The following is a 23,462-nucleotide window of genomic DNA, read 5'->3' as shown; positions in this document are numbered from 1 at the left end:
AACATTCTTAAACTATGTCAAGTCTGATGCGCCCATCAAGTTCAGTGAGTTTTTGTAGGCCTCCAAAAAGCCAATTAATTTGCTGGAAGAACAATAAGAAACACTATGATTACAATAGGCTTCCACAACGCTTTCACTGCAAACTGTATTATTTTGGTTCAATTCTATTACAGGCCTATTTCTCTACATTTTTGCTTTTATTCTACCACAATTATCATACCTTAAATATGAGAACAGCAACATCCTATGATGTCAGTTTAAGTTTGACTAGACTGCTTATGTTGCCATCTTCTCAGCTAAACACTAACAATGGTACATTTACCTTCATCCACAGTGTTCACCTGTTTCCCGATGATAAATTGTTGTTACCTTTTCTTACACTCTTGACAGTAAAATTGTATAGAAGAAACAGCAGCAGCAATAGAAGTGAAAGAAAATGGCATTTTCAACATCCTTTTGAAAAAGGAGACTGAAAAATTAAACTCGCTGGGAAAAGAAGGATTTTTTTTTTTTTTTTATCTAAAGGTTTATGAGAAAGCATGCAGCTTACCGTGTGCTTCAGAACAATAAATCCCCAAGGCTCTGAAGATTTGGATTGTTGGGGTGATGTTTTGTGTACATACCTGCATCAGCAGGCTTGTCCCCCCGTTCTCCAGGCTGCGGTTTGGGTTTAGTTGGCAATACTGGCTCTAAATCCAACTTTGGTCGTATAGAAGGAGGCTCAAACTCTGACTTTGGTCGTATAGAAGGAGGCTCAAACTCTGACTTTGGTCGTATAGAAGGTGGCTCTAAATCCAACTTTGGTCGCATAGAAGGCACCTCTCCGTTGTGCCTGCAGGCAAAAAGAAAAAACGGGAGGACAGAAAAATGAAAATACACAAAAATGTAATTCTGCTAAACTGTCAAAAATACTGGTATTTTTTTATAACAGATATTTTCAGTCTTGGCACTGTGTGTTATCACTTGTAAAGGTATTACACTTTAGTCTACAATAATACACAGTTCATGGACAAAATATAAACAAGGTTCTACAGTTCTTTCCAAACAACCACAAAAACTAGAAGGAAGTAGACACCAAAAACAGATAAAGCCTTGATAGAAGGCAAAATGTCAAAACTCAGGAAAACTTAGTAAAATCTGATTACAGGTGTCAAGTCTGTGTTTATCTTAAGTGGAACAGTTTTCACTCCATTCTCTCAGGAGGAATAACATGCAGATCTTTTATTTAGATTGTTTTTCTTTGTCTTACCTGCACATAAATCAACATAAAATTACATAAACAAAAAAAATGAAGAGTGGTGGACACATTTCAAACATAAATAACTAACTCAAATTACAACATAACCAGTACAGAGAGTCACCCAAATGCTGGACATGTATAAAAAATAATAAAAAAAAGTCCAATTTAACCTTTTAAAATTTTGTGAGGTGCAATCTACATGAAAAAGTTATTTTTTCCATCCTAAGTAAACAATATGATGATCTGACTCAATTTATGCTTTAGCCATTACTTTGTAACAGCTTTTTTGGGCACTAAGCTTAAAATACCAAGGAATTTAGATGCCAGAGATTACTTCCATCTTTATATGAATAAATGTCCAAACAAATTTGGAATCAGTGGACATGATCAAAGCAAGTGAAAATATTTTACTCCTCAGATTCTCCAGCGGCTGGAGGAAAAATAATAACGTTCACTCTGTGCAGGTCTGGAGAAGAATCTCCACCTATTAGAACAAGTGATTTTCCACTGGACTGCACATTGTTGACATCAAACGTGATTAGTGATTACATCATTTACTTCTCTCTTCTATTTTTGTTCAATACACACTGTGTTTAGTAGGGCTGGACTATGAATCAATAACGTGTTGTGATAGATATGTGTTCAATTTCAATAGAAAATACATTTGATGGAACATAGAATATTCACTGAAGTTTGATACAGAACCGCACAGCATTCTGGGAGACGTAGGCACTGCGGAAAGGCTTTAACTGTTCAGTCTGTCATTGCTAGAAGAAAAAGTGTTTGTGTTGCTGTTAACATGTACAGTTCTTACAGGAGGCCTAGAAGATCGCTGGCATAACCCTACTGTGTGTCCAGGTTAGGTTTCAGAGAAGAACTTCACATGTTTCGTTTGATTTTGTTTTATTTTTTTACATCAATCTACTTTCGATGCCACAGAAGCAGCGAAAATAAACTTTGATTTGAATAGATGTTGCATTAGCTATGCTGGAACCTTGACACAAGAAGGAAAATGAAAATAAAGTAAAGCCTTGAGGCAGATCCAGACGCACAATGTTTGACATGACCTGACTTGTTATGAGGCTAATCTCTGTGGGGCTCTGGGCTAAAGTAGCTGGGCTGCAGGTTTGCACACATATAAAAGCCCTTTTGATCTCAAGGTTAAAAACCAACAACTGTTTTTGAGAGGAGAGTTTGTAAAGTCATATGAAAAGCAACTTAATATTGCTGGAAACCTAACAAAAAATACATCAAACACTGAAGATATCTGTCTCAGTTTCTTTAATTCCCACTTTTCCTTGGTTGAAGCAGACCTTGGCTCAGTTCGAATGCATATGTGAACACCAAGAGGACCAGAGACCGCTCCAAAAGTAGGAAGTGGACAAGTGGACAACAGCGCAGGCCATTCTGGGTCAACTAGAGTTTTTTTTTTTTTTTTTTTTTTAAATTGCCATGTTTACACTAAGCAAATGTATTTTTGAAATCTCAAATTGCACGATTATATGGCCAATGGAAACATGACTAGTATCAATTTATTTGGACATTCCCGTCTTTAATATTCCTAAAACATTCTTCCCTTTGCCATTGTGGCCAATAATTTGATGCAAATGGAGAATCAGCAACCATAAAATTCCACTGTCAGAGTCTCTTAAAAAACTTGAAGGGGTTAGATTAGTCGAAGCTTTACCCTCCATTTCCTAGAGTGGCTTCAGGGAGATTATAACACAGGAGCCTGTTGTCATATTGCAGCTCAGCCTCACAGAGCTCAGTCAGATTTTCAGATCAAACAGATAAACAGGAGCAACACAGATACTGTACATACTTGACACTTAATGAGGGACCAATGGGCTTTTCTGGCTTCTTGGGTGGAATGGGGACCGGCTTCTTGGGTGGGTTTGGTGCAGGAGGTTTATGGAGTTTCGGCTCTGGAGTGTGCTTGTCACCTGAAACACAGACACAGTAGAGGGAAAAAAACATTTGCTAAATTAACTGTGTTTCACCTTTCTGCTTCTAATTTTACAGTAATTTAAGAGAAGCGATGGAACGCCATATGACAACCTTATGTATGAAGAGCTAAATGGATGGATAACAAGGGGATCTGCTGATGTTTATCGGACACTCAACTCAGTGAACCTTTATTTATATATATATATATATAAATAAACACATATATATGTGTGTGTGGTGTTGGTAGGGTGTTTCTGCTAGCTCAATGGCAAGAACAAGATCCGTGCAATAAACAGCTATGCCTTACCAGTAATCAGATACCCTGCCGGAATAATTAGCTGGCCAATGGAAGAGATGAAGGCCACGGATGTTAAGACTCGGAAGCTACTAACCATGCAGGGAGGGTTCCCCCCAAATTCCAGCCCCCTGAGTCTGTCCACGAGCCGTAAGGAAGGAGGCAGAGGACTAGTGAGTGTGAGAGCCACTTTCCAGGATGAAATATCCAAGATCCATAAATACATCAAGGACAAAGCCTCAACAGACGATGTGCTCAGCGAATGTCTCAGGCAATGGGGAACAGAAGACGAGGTGCTAGAGGTACCATTATGGGAGGACAAGCCCCTACATGGGATGTACCACCGACAAATAACTGAAGTGGCTGATATCAGGAAATCCTACCTCATCCTGGTGTAGGTTGTGCAAGGAGGCCTCTGAGACAGTCCAGCACATAACAGCAGGGCGCAAGATGCTGGCAGGGAAAGCATACATGGAATGACATAACCAAGTGGCGGGCATAGTGTACAGGAACATCTGTGCAGAATATGGACTGGAAGCCCTGAGATCGAAGTGGGGAACACCCCCAAAGGTGGTGGAGAATGACCGAGCTAAGATCCTGTGGGACTTCCAGATCCAGACAGACAAGATGGTAATGGCGAACCAACCGGACATTGTAGCGGTGGATAAAGAACAGAGGAAAGCCGTTGTGGTGGATGTAGCAATACCAAGTGACCACAACATCAGGAAAAAGGAGCACGAGAAACTGGAGAAATACCAGGGCCTCAGAGAGGAACTGGAGAGGGCCTGGAAGGTGAAGACCACAGTGGTGCCTGTGGTCATCGGGGCCCTCGGGGCAGTCACCCCCAAACTGGAGCAGTGGCTACAACAGATCCCAGGAACAACATCAGACATCTCAGTCCAGAAATGTGCAGTTCTAGGCACAGCCAAGATACTGCGCAGAACCCTCAAGCTCCCAGGCCTCTGGTAGAGGACCCGAGCTCAGAGGATGAAAAGAGAGAGAGACCACCCGCGGAGGGTGAGAAGGGAAAATATATATATATATATATATATATATATATATAAAGAACTAAATCTTTTGCTTGAATTGGTTTTTCTATTTTCAGACTGTTGCTTATAAACTAGTCCATGCAAAAACAGTAAAAGAAAACCTGTAGAAGTTTAATTCAGCAACTCTGGGAAACAATTCCAACATAAGCAGAAAGTCAGGAACCACTAGTGACGCTCAGGTGAAAACTGAAACAGTGGGGCCGAGAGGAGGAGCCATCATTGCTTTTTTCCAATGACACATGCTGCTAATCTGCTGCTCTCTCATTTTAAACAAGTCTTGTGGGATAATTCAAGATGAGCTCAGAGAAGTGTGGCATAGACGCATGGAAGGACTGAGCGTTCAGTCAGCAGGACTGAGAGACCAAACAGGAGTCGTGCTGAAGGCTGAAAGATAAAGACGACGAGAAGGATGTTGCAGCTGCTTAACTCAAAGTGAAAACATGAATTAGCAAGCTGAAGAACTGCAGAGAGAAAGAGAGAAACGGGAGAAAAGAGCTCCCAAAGAGCTGATTCATCTGCACTTTGGGATTCATCAAGTCAAGATGTTCGAGACGATTAAGGGCGCCAACAGGGCTACTTCAAGCAGAGCTGAATCATATAATGTCATATAATCATATAATTTCATCATCATAGTTCACAATTCTGTTGTATCAACACTTTCTGACAAAAGTCTCGATCAAAGAGTCAAAATTTTTTTTTGTGAATCCAACTACTGATGACAATGATATTTAATTACATCAACTTTAAGTTCATCAATGTAGCTTTATTATTTCACTATCCAAATTAAATTACTGTCTACAGAAGATGTTTCTGTTTTAAAATAGTTTATTGTGGAAAAATATTAACTGAACATTAAATCAGATAGACAGAACTGGAGAGATAGAAAAATATAGAGATGTAGAGTGAGAAAGAGATAGAGACAAAGACATAGAAACAGAGTGAGACAGAGAGAAATAGAAATAGAGAAATAAATTAAGATAGAAAGAGGAGGAAAAAGAGAGAAATCGAGATAGCTAGAGATACAGACAGAATAGAGATAGAGACGAAGATAGCAAAAGGTACTCTTCAAATTTGGTATTCTGAAATGTGTTATGACAAAGATGCACTTTTTGGCTCAAACTGGATAGTAATGCTTTTCAATCTTCAAGTGACTTTACATGTAAAAACAAACAAAAAATCTCCGTCTGCTACTGTATACTGTAGTGTCTCTTCACCAACACCTTTCTTATTCTGGTAAATTTAAAAGCTATTTTACATTTGCTGTTGCACCAAACCAAAACTAATCTTGGCCCAAAATAGAGGTAGTTTTACATTTGTTTGTTGATGTGGAACATCTAAGTGTGAGAAAGATGCAGGAACAGAAAAAATGCAATAAGGTCAGAGGAGTGGGGGGGTGTGCCGAGCTGTGACTTATGTACATTATTACACCCACGGACAAGCATAATGATAAACTGCATTTTTGTCATTTTTAAAGAACTGAATCTAACGCGAGTAAACAGAGTAAAGATAAAAAAGAAGAAGAAAAAGTAAAGAGCAAATAATGTATCCTTGGGGGACTCTGCATGTGATGAGGGCTGATAGTCATAAAAACTAACTGAGCTTGACAGCAGATTTCCTGTATTTTAACTAAAATCTAACCTGTTTTTAGATGTAGTGCTTCACCACCACAACGCTGCAGTTAAGGAAAGAGAATTGCAATAAATGTAGACAGAGGATTTAAATGAACAAGCTTAAAGTGAGCGCTGAAAGAAATGTGAGCAGGAAACCCAATGTCTGATCAATAGAGATGATAAACATATTTTTGATTCCTCTTGGTAAATGAAGTTCAAAAAGTGGGGAAAGAGGTTTTTATAATTTTAGATACATTAATAAAATGTTTTATTTTCCTTAGAAATGGACAATAACCAAGATTACTTTAAATTGCTGTTAATATTGATGTTTGTCTTCCATCAGAGAAATTCAGTCCTGAACTCTGCGCCAAAAGTGCGACACATGTCTAGCAGATAAAAAGTGATGCTTGATTTATAAATGAAGACAAAGTGAAACTGTAACAAAAGGGAAAGCTGACCTAATTTAAAATGTACTACCGAGGCATACAATGACTGTCAGCATGGAGGAAACGTTCTACCAGTCTGAAGGTTTAATTTTATATATATATTTTTTTTTTTTTTTTAGATGAACTGGCAGTGAAAGTGCTGAGTTTGTCCATCGTAAGATTTTTGTAAGACTAACAAAAATGACAAAGGAAACAGAAAAGATAAACCTAACTATACACTTAACTTACGATATTTAAGCAGCAGTTATTTACTGAATCAACTGTAAACCTTATTTTAAAATTAATGTTAGCAAATAGAGGGCCGAGGTTTGCAGTTGGCAGTAAAGAGAAAAATCACCTCCATGTTTTCAATAAGATTGTTAAAGTTCGGAAAGACAGACATATCACTAAAGCACCAGTTTCAAGTGAAAGCACATGAAAGTGAAGTTTGTTTACAGCCCACAGAGCTGAATTCAGACAGAAATGTCAGCTGCTGTAAAGAAATGGAAGGATAGGAGGAGACAGGGGAGACCGGGAGTCCAACTGTACCTCGCTCGTCTGGTCTGAAGTCTGGTCTGTGGTTAATAGACTTCCTCTCCACGGTGGGGGGTTCTGGCTTGGAGGCTAAAAAACGAAACATGGTCCAGAGAGTCACCTGGGCGTCCAACAAGACTCAATGAAACACTTGACAGACAGCAAAGGGGAACACACGCAACCACAGGTGATTCACACTAGAAACCGTCCATACACCGCCCAATGAGACCAGTGTTCATTTGAACCTGCTCAGCAGTTTTGTCAGAAAGACATTGAACAAACAGGAAGTTTGCATGCAGAAATCATTCTCTCTGGTCCCTACAGCAAACTGGAACACAGTGCATGTGTAGCTAGGTTGTGAATGAAATGATGCGTCGCTTAAGAGCCAAACAGGAAAACCTCAACGCCTGCGAGCGTGCTGCTAACTGCAAGAGGCAGTAAGGCTGTTTTACAGTAAAGGACAACAACCTACAATTTGCACCTTGGGACACAAAACTATTATTTGTTGCACTTTTGAGTCAAATTCCCACTCTGGATTTCACTATTAAACACTATTTTGTTCAATAGTCATGTTAAAATGGTAAAGGTTCCGTTTTTAGGCTTGAATTAAATTTTTTTTAAAGGTTTATTAAAATGCATTTTTCTAAAGGTGGCTCCACATCAGGCCTCCTTCACTCACACTAACGGCTCTCACATGACTCATCCAAAGTGCCAATCGGTTCTCATTGTAAATGTAGACGGGTGATGAAAATTGCAGAATTTTGTTCTTCTCCCCTGTTTGCGAAACAGGTCAGACATTACCAACTTAAAGTGATATTCCCCAACAAAAATCCTAAAATCACACATGTTGACCAGCCTTTTATTGTCTTGGGGGAAAAAAAAATCTTGAAAAAAACGGTTTTTCAAAAATTGCCTTTTTGACTCCGTCCTCGAGTTTAACTATTTTGGCAGAGCTCTTTGTGATGTGTTCTGTGATTGGCCAGAAGGCCGTGTCTGTGTTTTATACAGAAATGTGCTCGGATATAAATGTTGACATTTTGCTTCAACTAGTGAACTTCCACTATCCGCTTATGTATATGCAGGAGACATGAATACTTGAACATTTATCAGATGCAGTGAGTAATTATGTACATTGATGGAATTTATTAATTGACTGTTTAAATGGGACAGTGCATATTAATGAACATACAATGTTGCCGTAAATCTACTGGATTTAGCAAAATGTTAATTTCCATCTGTACTCCCAGAAAACAAACACTACAAACACTCATAGAATTTCATAAAAATAAGAAATATAGTAAAACAAAAACTATAGACCCTTTGCTGCATGACATCACCTATCCCCCTGCTGGAGGGCAAAAAGGCAGCTTGCCAACAATGACTACCAGTGATTTTATCTGTTATCAACATAATCTGCTAAATCTTAAATGTACATGTGATTTATAAAAGAAAAAGGGACACAGTGCTTTGCTTCTAAGTGTCAACACTAAGACTACTAGATAAGGTCAAGAAAAAGTTTTGGTTAAAAAAAGATAGCGTGGGACAAGTAGTTCAGTTATGCTAGCTAGACTGTGACAACATTAACTTGTAGATGTGCTGTGGAATTCAAGGTGTTTTGGTTCAGTTTAAAACAGAAAAAATGGGATGCAAATTTTGGGAAGCCCTGATGTATTGTGAGATTACATCATGGTGAGGATGAAATGCCCATCACAGTAGAATTATGGGACCATCGCTGGAGAAATAACTATCTGGTGAATACCGAGAGCACAGAGCTGTCACAGCTGCCTTCATGCTGGAAGCGGGGTTTCACATTCATACTAACAATCCGACAGCATTTGAGTGGAGGTCCTGGAGGACGGTCCTAACTCGATGTGACAGTGGCCTTACAGACCTGGTTAAGACTGCTGGCCCTGGAGAGAAAGCCTGGAGTGCAGCATCTGCTTATCCATGCTAAAACAAGCTGGTTTAAGCTCTTTGACAAACAGTTTTCTGATTCCTCCCAGTCAACTGTTTTTGGAAGTTGCCAGAGTACAGCTGGCTTAAAAGTGGAGCCAAGATACGTCGGTGGAATTACGGATGTCAAAACCGGGAATGTCTAAAGAATCCTCAGAAGGAACGAGAAGCCTGAAGCACCCCGTGTAAATGTTTTTAGAGTTGTGACCTGACTTTGACTCATGAGAAATGACAGTTGGCTTTCCCAACCAGACACACAAAGAAGAACTTTTAATAGAATAGAGTTTAAAATGTGCTTTACCTAGTGGAGGCGGTTTCTTTGGCAGTTTCTGACAAAGAAAAAAGGCAGAAAATGTGTCAGCATAACAAACCAAAAACTGACTTAAAGGTAATAGCAACTGAAGACAAATTGCTCAACTTAAGACAAAATGACACAGTTTTGAAACTTTTCTTAACTAAAAGAATTGTCGTTTATTGTATTACATTTCTTATTTAAACATATCCCAAACATTACATCTGCTTTCATGATGGCTTGTTTTTCCTCAATAGGAATTTAAAATCAGCTTTCCTGTTTAACTCTAATTTATTCTTTCTTAAAAGGCTGTATTTTCCAGCTACAATAGTGCCATTTTATAACACAATTAAGTAACTAAGTTACTTTCAGTTGTTATAAATGCCCTATAAATATCAAATATGACTTAAGGAAAATTTGACTTTGTTACTGAACGCCTGGAAATTGGGTCTCTGTCTCTTCAAGAAACTCCTGCTCTTTCTGAAACTCCATCTTCAGTAAGTCATCACAACATGGCTCCTCTATTAACCCTTTTACAATGTTTTTACCAGTGTTGCACTGAGAAGTAGCTCCTATAATGAGCTCAACAGAAATTCCACCAGGAACTAATTGTTAATTGATGCTGGCTAGTCTGAAGGAATTGAACGGTCTGTGGGGCAGAAGATTGGAAGCTTGGAAACTGCAGCTCTGAGAAGGAATTACGTCTTGAAGATCGGGATAAGTCCAATGTTTTGCATTTTGCATGGCTGAATGGTTGCCATGGAGATTAAAAGATTCCTCAAACATGCATGAAAGAATCAAGGCAACACTCCAGGTATGATTTTGATGAGGGAATAACATTATAATAAGATACAAAGCTAAAAAAAGTACCTTTAAATTTCAATTTAACCTTAAAGTTGCAGTATGTAATTGTAATAAAGAAAATGTTTTAACATATTTATTAAAACTCTCACTATATTGTGACAGCATAACATAAAACAAATATGTGAAAAAAGCAAAACAAACAAAAATAATTAAAAAAAAACCTAGTTCCTTTGCCTCCTCTTGGTCTGAAAGAGCCAATGGGAGCTTCCTATTGAGTTTTTTTTAAAATTGCGTCCTGCCACTAATGTATACAGTGAAAAATAAATAGTTGCTCCAGGACATTTACTGACCAAACTTAGTTAGTTCAGAGTCATTTGGAATCAAATGTGTGACCCAGGAGGTGTGGCCTCATATTCGCAAACATCGGCTCTGTCGCAATTAAAAAGAAATGCTGCTCTGGAGAATGTATATAAAGTTAAAATATAAATATCTTCATATCTAGACAGGTCATCTGTTAGACACAAGAGAAGATGTTTGAGGCATAGGAATCTGCCAGAGGTTAGAGGCTCATGTCACAAAGGATCAGTGTTTAACTAACTTCCTGTCATTTTAGGTTTTGGTTGAATTGAGTGAAAACACTAAACAGAGAGAGAAATCACAGAAGGAGCTCATATTATCAAACATCTACCTTCTGGAGGATTAAGTAGGGTGTTTACAAATAGGTGTTTCATTTATATTTGAAATGAAACACTCTTGAATTTCTACTGGAGATTAAATGAATATGATGTAACATACAGCAACAAAAAGTCAAATGATATCTTAATTGCAAGGAGATTTCTTGGTTTATAAAGAAACATCTTTACCTCTACAGAGGACAGGTGGAGAAGTTTGTCATCATAAAAGAAAAATGGCAGCTTAGTAAAGCAAGTATGAGAGTATTAGGGTGACTAAGATAATTTTATTTAAATACAATAAAAAAGTCACAATATTGTAAAAACAAGGTCATGTTATGAGGATAGTTGTAGTGCTAATAAAGGCAGAATAAAGATGTGTTATTGCTGGAAGAAAGTCGTAAAATTATGAGGAAAAAGATGTTTTAATGAGAAAAAAGCTTCAATACTTTTGCTGATAATTTGATGCTGATGTGTTAAAAATTTGTTAGTTTCTCATTTGAAAAACCGATACCAACAATAATTTCACAAGATGGTCAGTGTTCCTCATTTCAAAGCACTTTGGTGTTGAGTCATCATAAATTTACAACTGTTATTTTACTACATCATAAAACGGCAGCATGAAATAAAATGCATCAGAAATGACTGACTGGTGTTGCTGACTAAAACATCTTAATTGGGATTTTCCTGAAGCCAGCCAGAGTCTGTCAGAAAGAAAGTGTGTGCTCAGCATCTTCCTCTTACCTCCTCCACCTCTGGCTTAGCCAGCGATTTCACAGATCCCCTTGATGGTGCTGCCTGGAACAGAAACAAGAACATCAAATAAAGTTCCTGTGGTCTGGAAACCAGCAGGAGGGTGTCAGACATAGCTCAAATATTTCACAGGAACACAGAGACAGTGAAGAGCACTTCCTCTTGCACGAGACTCTAAAATTAGCTCTTTCATTGATTTTTCTCCCGTCCAATCAGTGATCCATGCCAATCTGTCTCCTAATCAACTTCCTACTCTTATTAAATGAAAATGATGTTAAGGATATCAAATAGGCACGTCTATATTTGGGCAATCTCTCTGTGATAGCTAATCTCTGTGATGAGGAATATTTTAGCTATGGGCATGTTACAGCAAGGCGTCACGAGCACTAAGCCCTGACCCAGCTCCCTACTAGAGGGCAAAAAGCTGCTGGCTGACTGACGGTGACTGCCATTACTTTTAGCTGTCAAGTTGTCAATAAAATGTGCAAAATCTTAAAAGTGCGTGTGATTTATAAAACAAAGCAGTGCTTTGGTACCAATTGTCAACACTAAGACTACTAGATAACAAGGTCAGGAAAACTTTTTTGGTTCAGTTACAAAATAAAAAAATGCGACCTCTGACGAACTCTGACAAATCATCAATAGATCAGATGTTTAAATTAGCTAGCATTAGATTAACTAGTGGCTAATCTAATGTTAGCTAAGTGTGGCAAATGTGAGTGATCACATCTGCCACAGTGATCGCTCAATAATAATCACAAAATAAACATCTAGCCTAAAATCATAAAACTGTAAAGGACCGAATGATCTGTTCTTTGTGTGGGAAATGTTTGTGATTTTTTTTTATTTTTATGTTGAATCCTGATACACATAGTGGCGTTGTCAGTTGCTATGGCAATGAGTCTGTGAGTAGCATAGCCAACACAAAGGCCGATAAAAAAAACAACAATACAAGTGGTTTTGAGTTGTTCTTAAATTTTGTTTCTGCATTAATTTTCCCTTTCCTGTGGCGCAGAGCACTAAATTAATACCTACATCTCCAGGTTTCATTTAGTAAATGGGATTGTTCTACCGTGACAGCGCAGCTATGGATGACATGTGAAACAATAGCATTGTGCAGAACACTGTGGAACAATTCCAGATGTAAACAACAACGTGACGGATCTAAATGTGAGCCTGGTGGCTGACAAGAAAAAGTTATTCATAATCAAAGCAGCAGATTCTAAACCTGAACTTGCTCATTTTCGTCTTCATCTCATAAGTTTGTTGAAACTCCATGTGAAGGCAGAAGAGTGGAAGGCGCTGACGGGATCAAATGTCTCACCTCCTTCTCTGCTTCAGGAACGACCGTAACAAAGTTGTTAGGGAAGACCCCGTCTCTGCCTCCAATCTCTCCCCTCCACCACCCAGGTTCACCCGTGTCCTGTCAGAGAAGGCATCACTGGAGTCAGTTTTTAAAACGGCGTGCTTTTCATTTTCTACAGAAAAAATTTAAAGTCAAATTGATTGCCAATTTCTCCTGAGATCCACTAGATGGCAGCAGGTGACCAACCACACACTGTGTTCTTTCAGGCTGTTTCCATCAGTCAGTACAGTGATGGTAGCAAAACATGACACTAGGGCTGCAGCTGATCACTATTCTACTAATAAATTATTCAAACAAAAAAACTGGGGATTTATTACTTAACCACTTTTATTTTATGCAATATTGGAAACATGTTAATACTTTTTTCAGTAAATTAGGGTACCCTAATTACCCTAACCCTATTATTATTACCGCTTTGGTGCAAAAAACTGATTGAAAATCGATTTATTTACTGCATGTTTATGTCTGTTCAGGCTCAGATGGAACGGCACTGAAAGCAGCCCTTTAAACCATTCAGACTACGAACACAATAGAGACACAATCAGATGACTTATTACCCCGCGATAATAACTCAATAGTCCATGGAAAAACCTTATAAGCTTGTATTAAAGCAGGAAGTACAGCGGCCACCGTAAAAAAGGCTTACAGTATCAATTATGCCGCATGAACTGATCAGTAGATTATTGCGAGGGAACGAAAAAGAAACAAAAATTCCCCATTTTTTTTTCTTTTTCGTAATGCGTAAAACATTTAAAAATGTTTTACGCATTTTTAAATGCGTAAAACATAACGCATTTAAAAATTTTTTTATAGGATTTCAAGTAGGTGAAGCTAAAACTGCCACTTGACGAGTCTGGTTAAAACATATTCACGGACAAAGAAGGTTCTTTTCTTATCATTTTTAATCCAAAATGTATATTATTTTTACTTTGTTTTGACTTAATTGTTGCTCTGAGTGTGTGGTTCTTTTAGAAAATGGTCTTTTCTGAGACTATCCTTTGGGTAATTATTAATTGATTACTAATTATTTCAATAATGAATTCATCACTATTAATTTTTTAGCCTTACATGACATTACCATGTTATTATTATCAAATATTGTGATGAAAATGTGTAATTTATGCAGTCAGTGACTCACTTTCAAACTTTTGGAGGACTGAAACTATTAATCGTAATGAATAGATTTTTGAAATACTCATCAGCTAATTTAGTAATCGATTAATCGTTAACTGGAGTATACAGACTTTACTCTAATTTCTTATAAATCTCATATGTTGTAAGCTAGTCTGTATGCAAGTGGATAACAATTTGCCGCTCAGACTAACAACAGCTGCATTAGCATGAAGCTCACACATTCACACTTTGACAGAAGGATGCAGAAGTCATGATTAAAGGTGTCCAAGGTGACGACAGCTCTCCTGTCTTTATAAATGACGAGTTGGCAGGAATAATCTTTGGAATATTTCCATTAAAATAAATCAAACCACACACCAAGGCAAATATTTAGAAAACAAGACTGTGGGCCTGGATGCTCACCTTGCTCAGGATGTGGACCAGCTCTCCTTCCTTGAGGCTCAGCTCGTCCTCGTTCTTGCCATCGTAAGCATACTTGACCTTACAGAACTCCTTCGCCGTGGGAGCTGCACATAACCAGACGATGTACAATAACTAACACAAAAATGTCAAAACACAGCTGGAAATACGCACAAGAACACGACGGAGTTCAGCTTATGCAGCTTTAAAGTTCTGTTCCCAGTGGAAATTTCTGCACATTTTTGGCAAAACAGTTTCAGAAAAGACAAATGGATGTGCATCATAGTCTAAACCTCGCCAGATTCTCAACTAGATTCACGTTTGACCTTTACTGTTTGCTTTGGATAGATTTTCTGCTGGCAGGTGAACCTTTGCACCTGGTCTCTGACGAGCATCCCCTTAGCATGATGCTGACACCACCATGTTTGAATGTCTTTGAAAAAATAGTTTCATTTTAGTCTAAAATGTCCAGAAAAATCATCTTTTACATGTTTCCTGTGTCACTTTCATGGTTTGCTGCATTTCTAATGCTTTTCTACTTGAGCTTCTCAAAAAAGGTCCACATTAATGGAAAGCAGGAGTTATACCTGTAGACCTTTTTTGTTTGTGTTTGACACACCAAAATTTCACTGATGAAAACATTTTTCAAAAGCTCTGTGTTTCACTCTTTAGAAAATATACAATGCAGTTACAAATTTACACCATTAGGTGACACAGTTGCACAATTTAAGCTGAGATCAAAGACTCCTTGTTAGTAATCACTAAAAAAAAATAAAAATCTACAACCATTCTCATGCAATGAGCATCCACACCATTTTAAAATATATTTAAATTTGATATTTGAAGTAATATAGAATCATGCAGCATTCAGGAAGCTAATTTCCAACCACCTCGAGTCACAGAAAGCAATGACGATGTCAGCATGCGACTCATACAGAACTGAAAAGTCCAGATTTAAAACCTTTGATTAGCATATTTTAGGCTAACTTAAATGTTTAAAGCACAATTAAAACATTTTAAGGCCTCTATTTTGAATTACTCCAATCAAAATTAAAGTAATTTTGATATGAGGACATCATGAAAAGAATATGAACAAGAGAACAAATCAGAGCAAACCTAAGAGCTGCTCCCACCCTGAGCGGAACAACTCTGCAACAATGTATTGAATGTTTTCAATGTATTAACAAGGCATGTTCACCAGTTGTATCATTCGTGTTACAGTTTCAAGCTGTAAACAGGTTTTTACCTTTGTGCTTGCCGTCTACTTCCGCCCTCTGGGAGTCAGTCATGTTGGGATGGGCAGGCTTTGCGGCTGATGGTAATGATGGGACTGGCTAAAATGAAGCAAACCATACAGATGGGAGTGATTTATCAGACATGAGTGAAAATGTGGCTTTGTGCGGAGGAGTCTTATCTGGAAGACAATAGATACATGGAATACGAATGTCTTCCGCTTGTAGAAGCTGAATGTATGGCGACTAGAGATTAGAGCTAATGGAAGTGGAGGGAAAAATCGGAGCCACAACTACAGTGCTAGCTTAAACCTGCTGCTGGTTCAGCACACAGGTAGGAGACGGGTGGATCAATGTCTCATGAGAAAGTCTGATGCTAAAAAGAGAAGAGAGCATGCCACATGTGGTGAGGAGCAGAGGAAAGTGAGGAGAGTTAGTGGTGAAACAGTGTGACGGCCGATGTGAAGAGAGACAGAGAGAGGGAGCGAGAGAGAGAGAGGAGGGGAGAGTTTCAACACAAAGTTAAACTCAACTATTTAAGGAAGAGTGTTAATAGTGTCAAACAGCAGAAACACTGCATCAGTTTCTATTTGATACATCAAGAATAAAAACAGAAAGGATAAAATAAACCTGGGTTTCTGTTTATTACATAAAATTAGTATCTAGTTTGATGAGTCAGCATAAACGTAACAGTTTGTGCCGATAGTGGGTCTTTGTTAGACATTTTAGGTAAACATAGAGAACTAAGGATCTGAACATATTTTGTACAAACTAATAGGAAACTGTTTCCAGTATCGCTACAAATGTGCCAAATCAGCAGAAAGACTGACAGCATGGTATTAATGGGACATTTTCAGAGGTCAGCAACTGTAGCAGCATTTAGGGTGGCTTGTGGTGTAGCTAGCTGGCCAAATACAGAGACCATTAGTCCCCATGGACGTCATCCTAAATGAGCATGATCTCAACTGTGGGACCTTTGCTGCAAACCTCCCCACCTTTCTTCAGGCAGTTTCCAGTTTGACTAGAAAGTCTTAAAATATTTATCCGGTATCTTCCACATCTTCATGGTTGGGTCACGGAGGCAGCAGCCTAATCAGACGCCAAGTCTTCTGTCCCCCAAGTCACTTGGTCCAGCTCCTCCCTGGTGAGGTATCCATTAGCCACATCTACTGGCTCATCTAGTATCAATTGGCCAAATTTAGAACCAAGTAGCACTCCCTCTCCCCCACCCACTGTGAGCTGTCAGTAAGCTGTAGGATGGGAATTTTCTGGTACTTTTCCTTTGCTAAAACAAACAGAAAGTTGGCTGTAAAGAGTCAGAATGTCTCCTTTCTAAAGGGACTAATGTTTTGGAATATTGGTTGCACTGAGAGTTATCATATCTGCTCATAAACAGCTCATTTGAAGCAATATTTTGGATAAATAGGCAAACAGAAGGGCAACACTTTGCACAATAATTGGTATTTCTATAAAATTACAGTACCAGGGACTACTAGAGAAATTCTTGCTACGGTAGCTTAAAAACTGTAGCACCCCAAGTTTTTTTGCACTTAGGGTTATTTACACCCCAAGTTGGGGTTTTTTGCACAAACTTTTCACATTTCACACAAGCCCTGTTTAGTCCACTTTAATAAAACTCCAGTTCATTTGCCTAGAAAGTCAAGTTCGTTTGGGGAGGTGTGATTGCACAATCGAACTCTGATGTGGGTCAAAAAACATGAACTCTGGTCTGCCTACATGGTGTTTACTTGGCACATTTGTCAAAGACAAAAGAGAAATGCTACAACTGCTAAAATCTGACGCCACTCCATTTTTGTTTCTAATTTGGTGAAGAAGGAAGTTGTGCAGTTTCGTGAAGAAGGAATAAGGTCATGTTCAGAGGTATATCAGTGGTTCATCAGGAGGTGAATGAGTTGCTCAAATGGTTTGGTTTGTTTGACACAGTGCAGTGAGAAAGCGAACCACAACAGCTGAAAATCTAACAAATGTTGTAAACTTTGGTCCCCAATCAAACAATGATCTCTTGATGGTCCATTTACTGGACTATCAGGTCAAAACACCCTAAAAGGCCCATTTAAGTAGAAAACCAGCTAAAACCTGAAGGAGGTCAATGCTTTTCTACTAGAGGGACTGAGCTATACTTTCTGCTTGTTTTGAGAATCAAACCAGGCTACAGTTTCTGAGAAGACGACCAATACTTCCCCTTCACGTGACTTAGACACAAGTTTACACTTCAGCAAAGTGAGATGGCAGAAACCTGTTGGGCAAGACAATATCTAGTCAATCAAGTACCCCATCAGACCCTCTCTTTCTGCTTTATCAAAGTATGTCCACAAGACATACTTTGATTGTGGACAACGATAGCTTTATCTTAAGTTCTGCACATAGTAGCAAAACTCTATCCGGACTCTTCGTGAAGCTCAACAGTCATAGCTTCTCTGCTATACTAGAACTTGAACTGCTTGATGGTCAGACCACAGGTGGGGTAGAGCAGGAATGCCTAAACCTCAATTGAATTTCTCAGCAAAATCTGTTAAAACACGTGGTTCACAAAGAGTTGCAGGGCCAAACAAGTTTGACGTCATCATTACCTCTGCAGATGAAACAACCATCATTGGCAGGTGGCCATGCTTTCTTCTTAAAGAAATGGATAACTCTCTCGTCATACTGCTGGATGGGAATTTGTGAGGATTAAAGCTCGCCCCTTTCTACTTTCTGCAGCTCATACATATCACAATGATCACCAGACAGCTTAACACCCTGGTGCAGCAGTGCTTTTTGTCCAGAGCACTACAGAAGGGGAGATGAGATGGAAGCAATGCAGAACCTGCCTGCAAATCCACAGGAAGAAACAGAAGATAATCTGCACTTGTGCTGATGAGAGCAGAAATAAGTGCGTTCACAACAAACACAAACCAGACATGAATTTTAATGGAGGCATCAGGAGTGTGAGTGTTCAGCTCTGATGGGGTTTTCTTAACCTTTGTGCTCAGATTAGTGAGAAGCAGAGATGGTTCAGACCACTACGATCCAGTGTTTCTATATGTGATACCAGCCGTACCTGAGCTGGACCAGCTTTGTCTTTCTCTTGGTCTTTGACTTTCCTGTCCTCTGTGATGGGGCTGGGCTGCGTTCTTAGTTTCACCGGACCACCTTTGAAAATGTCTCCGAAACCGACGCCTATGATCCGTCTGGGCTGATGGGTGGCTCCGTTTCCTGAGTCCGGCTGAGGAGTTGTGGGAGTGGCAGCTGGTTCTGTTCCACTTCCATCTGCAAGGAGACCCAACAAAGTCAGATGAACACTTTGCTACGATCCCCAATCCTGCATCGTCCAATATTGACGCCGTCTACAAGAAGGAACAGAGCAGACTGTACTTCTTGGGGAAGTTCAGATCCTTCAGTGTTTTACTTTGGATTAATCCTGCAAGTTACAAAGAAGTTGTAATTTATTACATGTCAATTTCTAAATAGAATAACTTGACATTGGGAAGCTTCAAAGTTAGATTTAAATGCTGTAATTCCAATAAAAAATACTGAATGATGAGTTGGTTCTATGAGCGTTGGACCACACTGCAACCAATAAGAAGACTCTAGAAGCCGACTTTGAAGACTTTGGATAAAAAATATCAAAGATAATTGTACAATATTACACAAGACTATGACTTTTTGAGTTGGGAAAACATGATAATTTATTCAGATGTCACACTTGTATACAAACTACTTCAAGGTTTGGCTCCACCATTGCTAATAAAAGACCTTGTCTAATTACATTTGCAATCAAACATAACCACAAGAGCAGTTCAGAGGGAAGACTGTAAAATACTATTTAGGGAAAATTCTTTCAGTCAGTTTTATTTTATGTTTGAGCTTCAAATCCTTGAAGTAGTCTGCAGTCAGAACTAAAAAATATTACATCACTGAACTGTTTCTGGAAATCACTTAAGCATTGTTGACTAGATAATCAAAAATGCACTCATGTCTTGAACAACTTTTAAATCATCTTTTTTCCCCTCTGGATGCAACTTGTGTTTTCTTTACTCCAGGTTCTGACTCGATACTTTAAGCACAACATTGAAGTGAAAGAGTGACGATGAATTCACTCGTCACGTTGTCAAAGAAAATCTCAAATATTTATATTTAGAGAGATCAGACACTGTCCAAGATCTATGGCTCATTCAGCAAACTGACTGGGCTTCTTCCACTTTTAATTCCGTCTCTGTTCAGTCGTATACAGAGACAGAGCAACATGCTCAGCCATTAAGGCAGCCCAACTCCAGGCCTCAGCATGATCAGCTTACAGCAATCAGTGAATTTGTATGCATGACTTCTTCTCCCTGTTGTGCTGAGACCAAGGTGGCAACGTTCTAATTGGGACGCTGCATGGAGCCTGGCACATTTAGCCCAGCCCCACTGCCGACTGGCAGCATAGAATAGGTGTGACCGCTTCATTCTTTCTGACTTTGCATAACAGTGAGTTATTAAAATATGCATTGTAAAATCTGGGTTATGAATTACTGGTGTGGAATATTTTTTTTAGCTTTAATATGACAGAAAAAAAGTGAAACTCAAACAGTGAAATAAACCACATGGTTGAGTTTGAATCTGCCCACTTCTAACAAAAACAGATGATTTCTCTGTTTTGGCCTCAATCTACTGTAGTTCATGTTTTTTATAAACAAAAGCTTCTCTGCAGTATGATGCTTCCACCACCATACATCACAGTGGAGAATTTTGAACAAAGCGTAATGTATGGAGTTGTTTGAGAGGTTCAAACTTTCTCCCTGTACCTTCTGCTAATTAGGTAGGGAGACAGAGAGAGGGACAGAGAAAAAGATAGATATAAAAATAAAAATAAATCCTTTTTTCTAAGAAAGAAAAAGATGGAAAGATAGAGAGAGAAAGACAAACAGAGCAAAAAGAAGAAAGAGATGGGTAGAGAAAGAGAAGATAAAAAGAGAAAGAAAGGGTAAGAAAGAGAGAAGGAGAAAGAAATGTAGGTGACATGGCTTTAAAATAAAATCTCAGCTTTTCTTCATACCAGATCTAATTTTAGTTGATTCATTTTCCATTTCTTTTCTTAAAAAGAAATTATTTTTAAGAAATTTGCAATTCTCTAAAAAGGAATTGCAAATGACAGAAAATATTTTCAAAAACTTGTTTTTTCCCCCCCAATCATTCCTTCCAGGAGTTGCCCTGACTTCAAAGTCTAACTAAATACTAACTGTAAAACAAGATGGTTCGCTCTGGGCGGGCTGACATCACTCTAACATTTGCCAAAAAATAAATCTTCAGAGACAGTAAATTTGATTAATCAGTAAAATTGATTTATCACCCATTCACAGCTGGTCAGACACATTAAATGTCTTTTAAATACACTAAAGTTTGTCTTTCCTCATAACTGAAATCAAATCGGAAAATTTTTGGCTCCATGTTTGACGCCCTTAGTGACAAAACTCTTGCTGGCAACAAATCATTAAGTGTCTATTAGGGATGTTAGACAAAGTAATTACCTTTTAGTCTCTTTGATATTTATACTGAATGAACTACAATCTGTAAATTTCCACCAAACTTCCACTGGAGTTTTCTTCCAGTGTCTTTCTTCTGCAGGCAGCACACACCTTGACATTTGTTCATACGCTGCAAAGACCCATTGTTTTGTTTGGGTAACATTTCTTCCAAATGTCAAACCCAGAGTTACGTTCCAGTTCCCCTACGATGATTTAGTTTTCCTTTTGCTGCCTCCTCTGAAGCTGCAGTGTCTCTAGAAATGCTGCTGAGCCCCTCAGCTTTACCAGGTTTGTCAGCCACCGTGTCGTTGGCCTCTGCCTCTTCTCCTCCTGCCTCCAGCTCTTTGACAAAGTTGGATGGAAACAGTCCAGATCTGCCGTTGAGACTCCCGCTCCACCAGCCCTCCTCAACCTGCCACCAGAAGAAAATAAATCGAAAACATCAACGATCCTCTACCATTCTGACTTTCAGGTCGATTGAATGAAGAAACAAACGTTTGCTTCTTTTGTCTGCATGCTCTGACATGCAGAGAACAAAACCAGTCAGGAGATGCTCAGCGCTTTAAAAACAAGCCAACAATATGGCATTCTTGCTTCAGCAGACCCACGTTTAAAAGGAGCTGGTAAGATTCCAACCATGAGCAGAGTACATGACTGAAACTTTTAAATTACCTCTTCTAGGATGTCGACGACGTCTCCGACTTTCAGCTCCAGTTCATCTTCGTTTACCGGCTGATAATCAAACAGTACCTTGCACTGCCTCCTCTTCGGCTCTGTTGGGAACGAGGAAGAAAAAAAAAAGACAAAACAAACAAAACAAAAATAAGTCTATGTTTATATCAAAAAGCGTCCGTGTGTGTCTGTGGATCTGTGCTCACTCTCAAAAGTCAGGGTCTTGCAACTGACAGGTAAGTAAGCAAAGAAAGGTGTAAAACCTGCAGGGGGACCCAATCAGATTGTGCTGTGGGAGACACACCCAACCTGAAGACTGGGTGTTTAAGAAGCAGAAGATGTAACCCACGCACGGAAAACCAGAAAAACATCTACGTTTAAGAAAGAAACAACAACAAAACAACTCTGTAGGGTGAACTGTGGAAAATTTGTAACTCGGTAGATTTGCAGTAGAAAATTTCGCCATGAATCACGTCAAACTTACAGCATAAAAACAGAACATGCTGAGGGGTAGCAGCCGTGAACACATTTTTATCCAAATTTTATAATGAATTACCGTGATTGGCATTAAATTAATACTGATTTACAATAAATAAGTGTGAATAAAATTAAATTTTCAAAACAGCAAAAAAGTTTTGCCGATATTGTTTAAAGCCCGTTGAATAAGAAACGGTGACCAGAGCTAACTCTGGCTGTTTGAAGCATGATTATAGCATAGGAGCCAACAATAACTTTTTGGCTAATTTGGACTTAAAAACTCAAGTTGACTTACTAAACAGATTAAATTATTGTTGCTCATTATTTTAGTGGAAGCCAACATGATGTATTTAATTTCCCTTTGGATTAATAAAGTATTTTTGAATTTGAATTTGAATTTGAACTGAAAGCATTTAAGCAAACATTAGCTTTGTAACTAATTTGGACTGTGAGCTGCTGACCATCTGAATTCAACAAAATCTTTTAAAAAACCAATGCCTATAGGAAAATACTTCTAATCCCAAAAACAAAATTTGAAAAAAGTTACGGGTGGTTAAGGTACAGAATCAACAGAACAAAGTAATTTTTTGTGTTAATGATTAATAACTGTATATCTATGGATTCACCTATTTGCTGCGTTTTCATAGACATCTAGCTTCAAATTATTCACAGAAAAGTCGCTTATTCGAGGACGTTTTGGTTGTACCTCTAAGAGCGACAATAATGATGACTGTAAATGTTAGCTTCTGCAGTAGCACTAAGATGGGTTCCGACAGCACTCTCTGGTCCCGACTGTAATACAATGAGGAGGAGAGTCAAAGTTAGCAACTTAGATGGTAATGTGTTTCAAATGAAGTCAGAAGACGCACAAAGATTATTTAAAAAGGAAACTGTATTTCATTTTATGTTGAGACATGTTTGAAAGGAGTCAAAGTTTTCCTCTCTGTCTGTTATGAAACATGCTGGACTTGAAAATGTTTCCAGCATTTTGGATGTCTCAGAGTTGACATAAGGATAAATATTCTCTAGGAACGCACACAGACTCCTGGTTCAGTCATGTTAGTCAGGATGAGCAATATATATTTTAGATGTTAGAATATAT

General features: G+C 38.5%; 1 protein-coding gene across 5 annotated transcripts in view; it reads right to left on the bottom strand.

Moving 5' to 3' along the window:
* cd2ap (CD2-associated protein) overlaps positions 1 to 23,462 on the bottom strand; it is a 54,233-nt gene that overhangs the window by 7,816 nt on the left and 22,955 nt on the right. For 4 of the 5 annotated variants that reach the window (XM_015024355.1, XM_015024354.1, XM_015024353.1 and 1 more), the window contains exons 4-14: positions 21,884 to 21,984; positions 21,497 to 21,623; positions 18,766 to 18,974; positions 15,719 to 15,806; positions 14,476 to 14,579; positions 12,898 to 12,996; positions 11,565 to 11,618; positions 9,355 to 9,382; positions 7,116 to 7,190; positions 3,063 to 3,183; positions 624 to 832 (exon numbers count right to left, since the gene is read on the bottom strand). In XM_015024355.1, coding sequence (XP_014879841.1) covers positions 624 to 832; positions 3,063 to 3,183; positions 7,116 to 7,190; positions 9,355 to 9,382; positions 11,565 to 11,618; positions 12,898 to 12,996; positions 14,476 to 14,579; positions 15,719 to 15,806; positions 18,766 to 18,974; positions 21,497 to 21,623; positions 21,884 to 21,984 — 1,215 coding nt within the window. The remainder of the gene's footprint in view (positions 1 to 623; positions 833 to 3,062; positions 3,184 to 7,115; positions 7,191 to 9,354; positions 9,383 to 11,564; positions 11,619 to 12,897; positions 12,997 to 14,475; positions 14,580 to 15,718; positions 15,807 to 18,765; positions 18,975 to 21,496; positions 21,624 to 21,883; positions 21,985 to 23,462) is intronic. The other variant, XM_015024356.1, reaches the window with a different exon arrangement.

Source organism: Poecilia latipinna, unplaced genomic scaffold, assembly GCF_001443285.1.
Source record: "Poecilia latipinna isolate Pla-1442-1.1 unplaced genomic scaffold, P_latipinna-1.0 Scaffold3625, whole genome shotgun sequence".
NCBI classification, from domain to species: domain Eukaryota; kingdom Metazoa; phylum Chordata; class Actinopteri; order Cyprinodontiformes; family Poeciliidae; genus Poecilia; species Poecilia latipinna.
The sequence above is the reverse complement of the archived record's forward strand: the minus strand, read 5'-3'. Positions and strand labels throughout refer to the sequence as shown.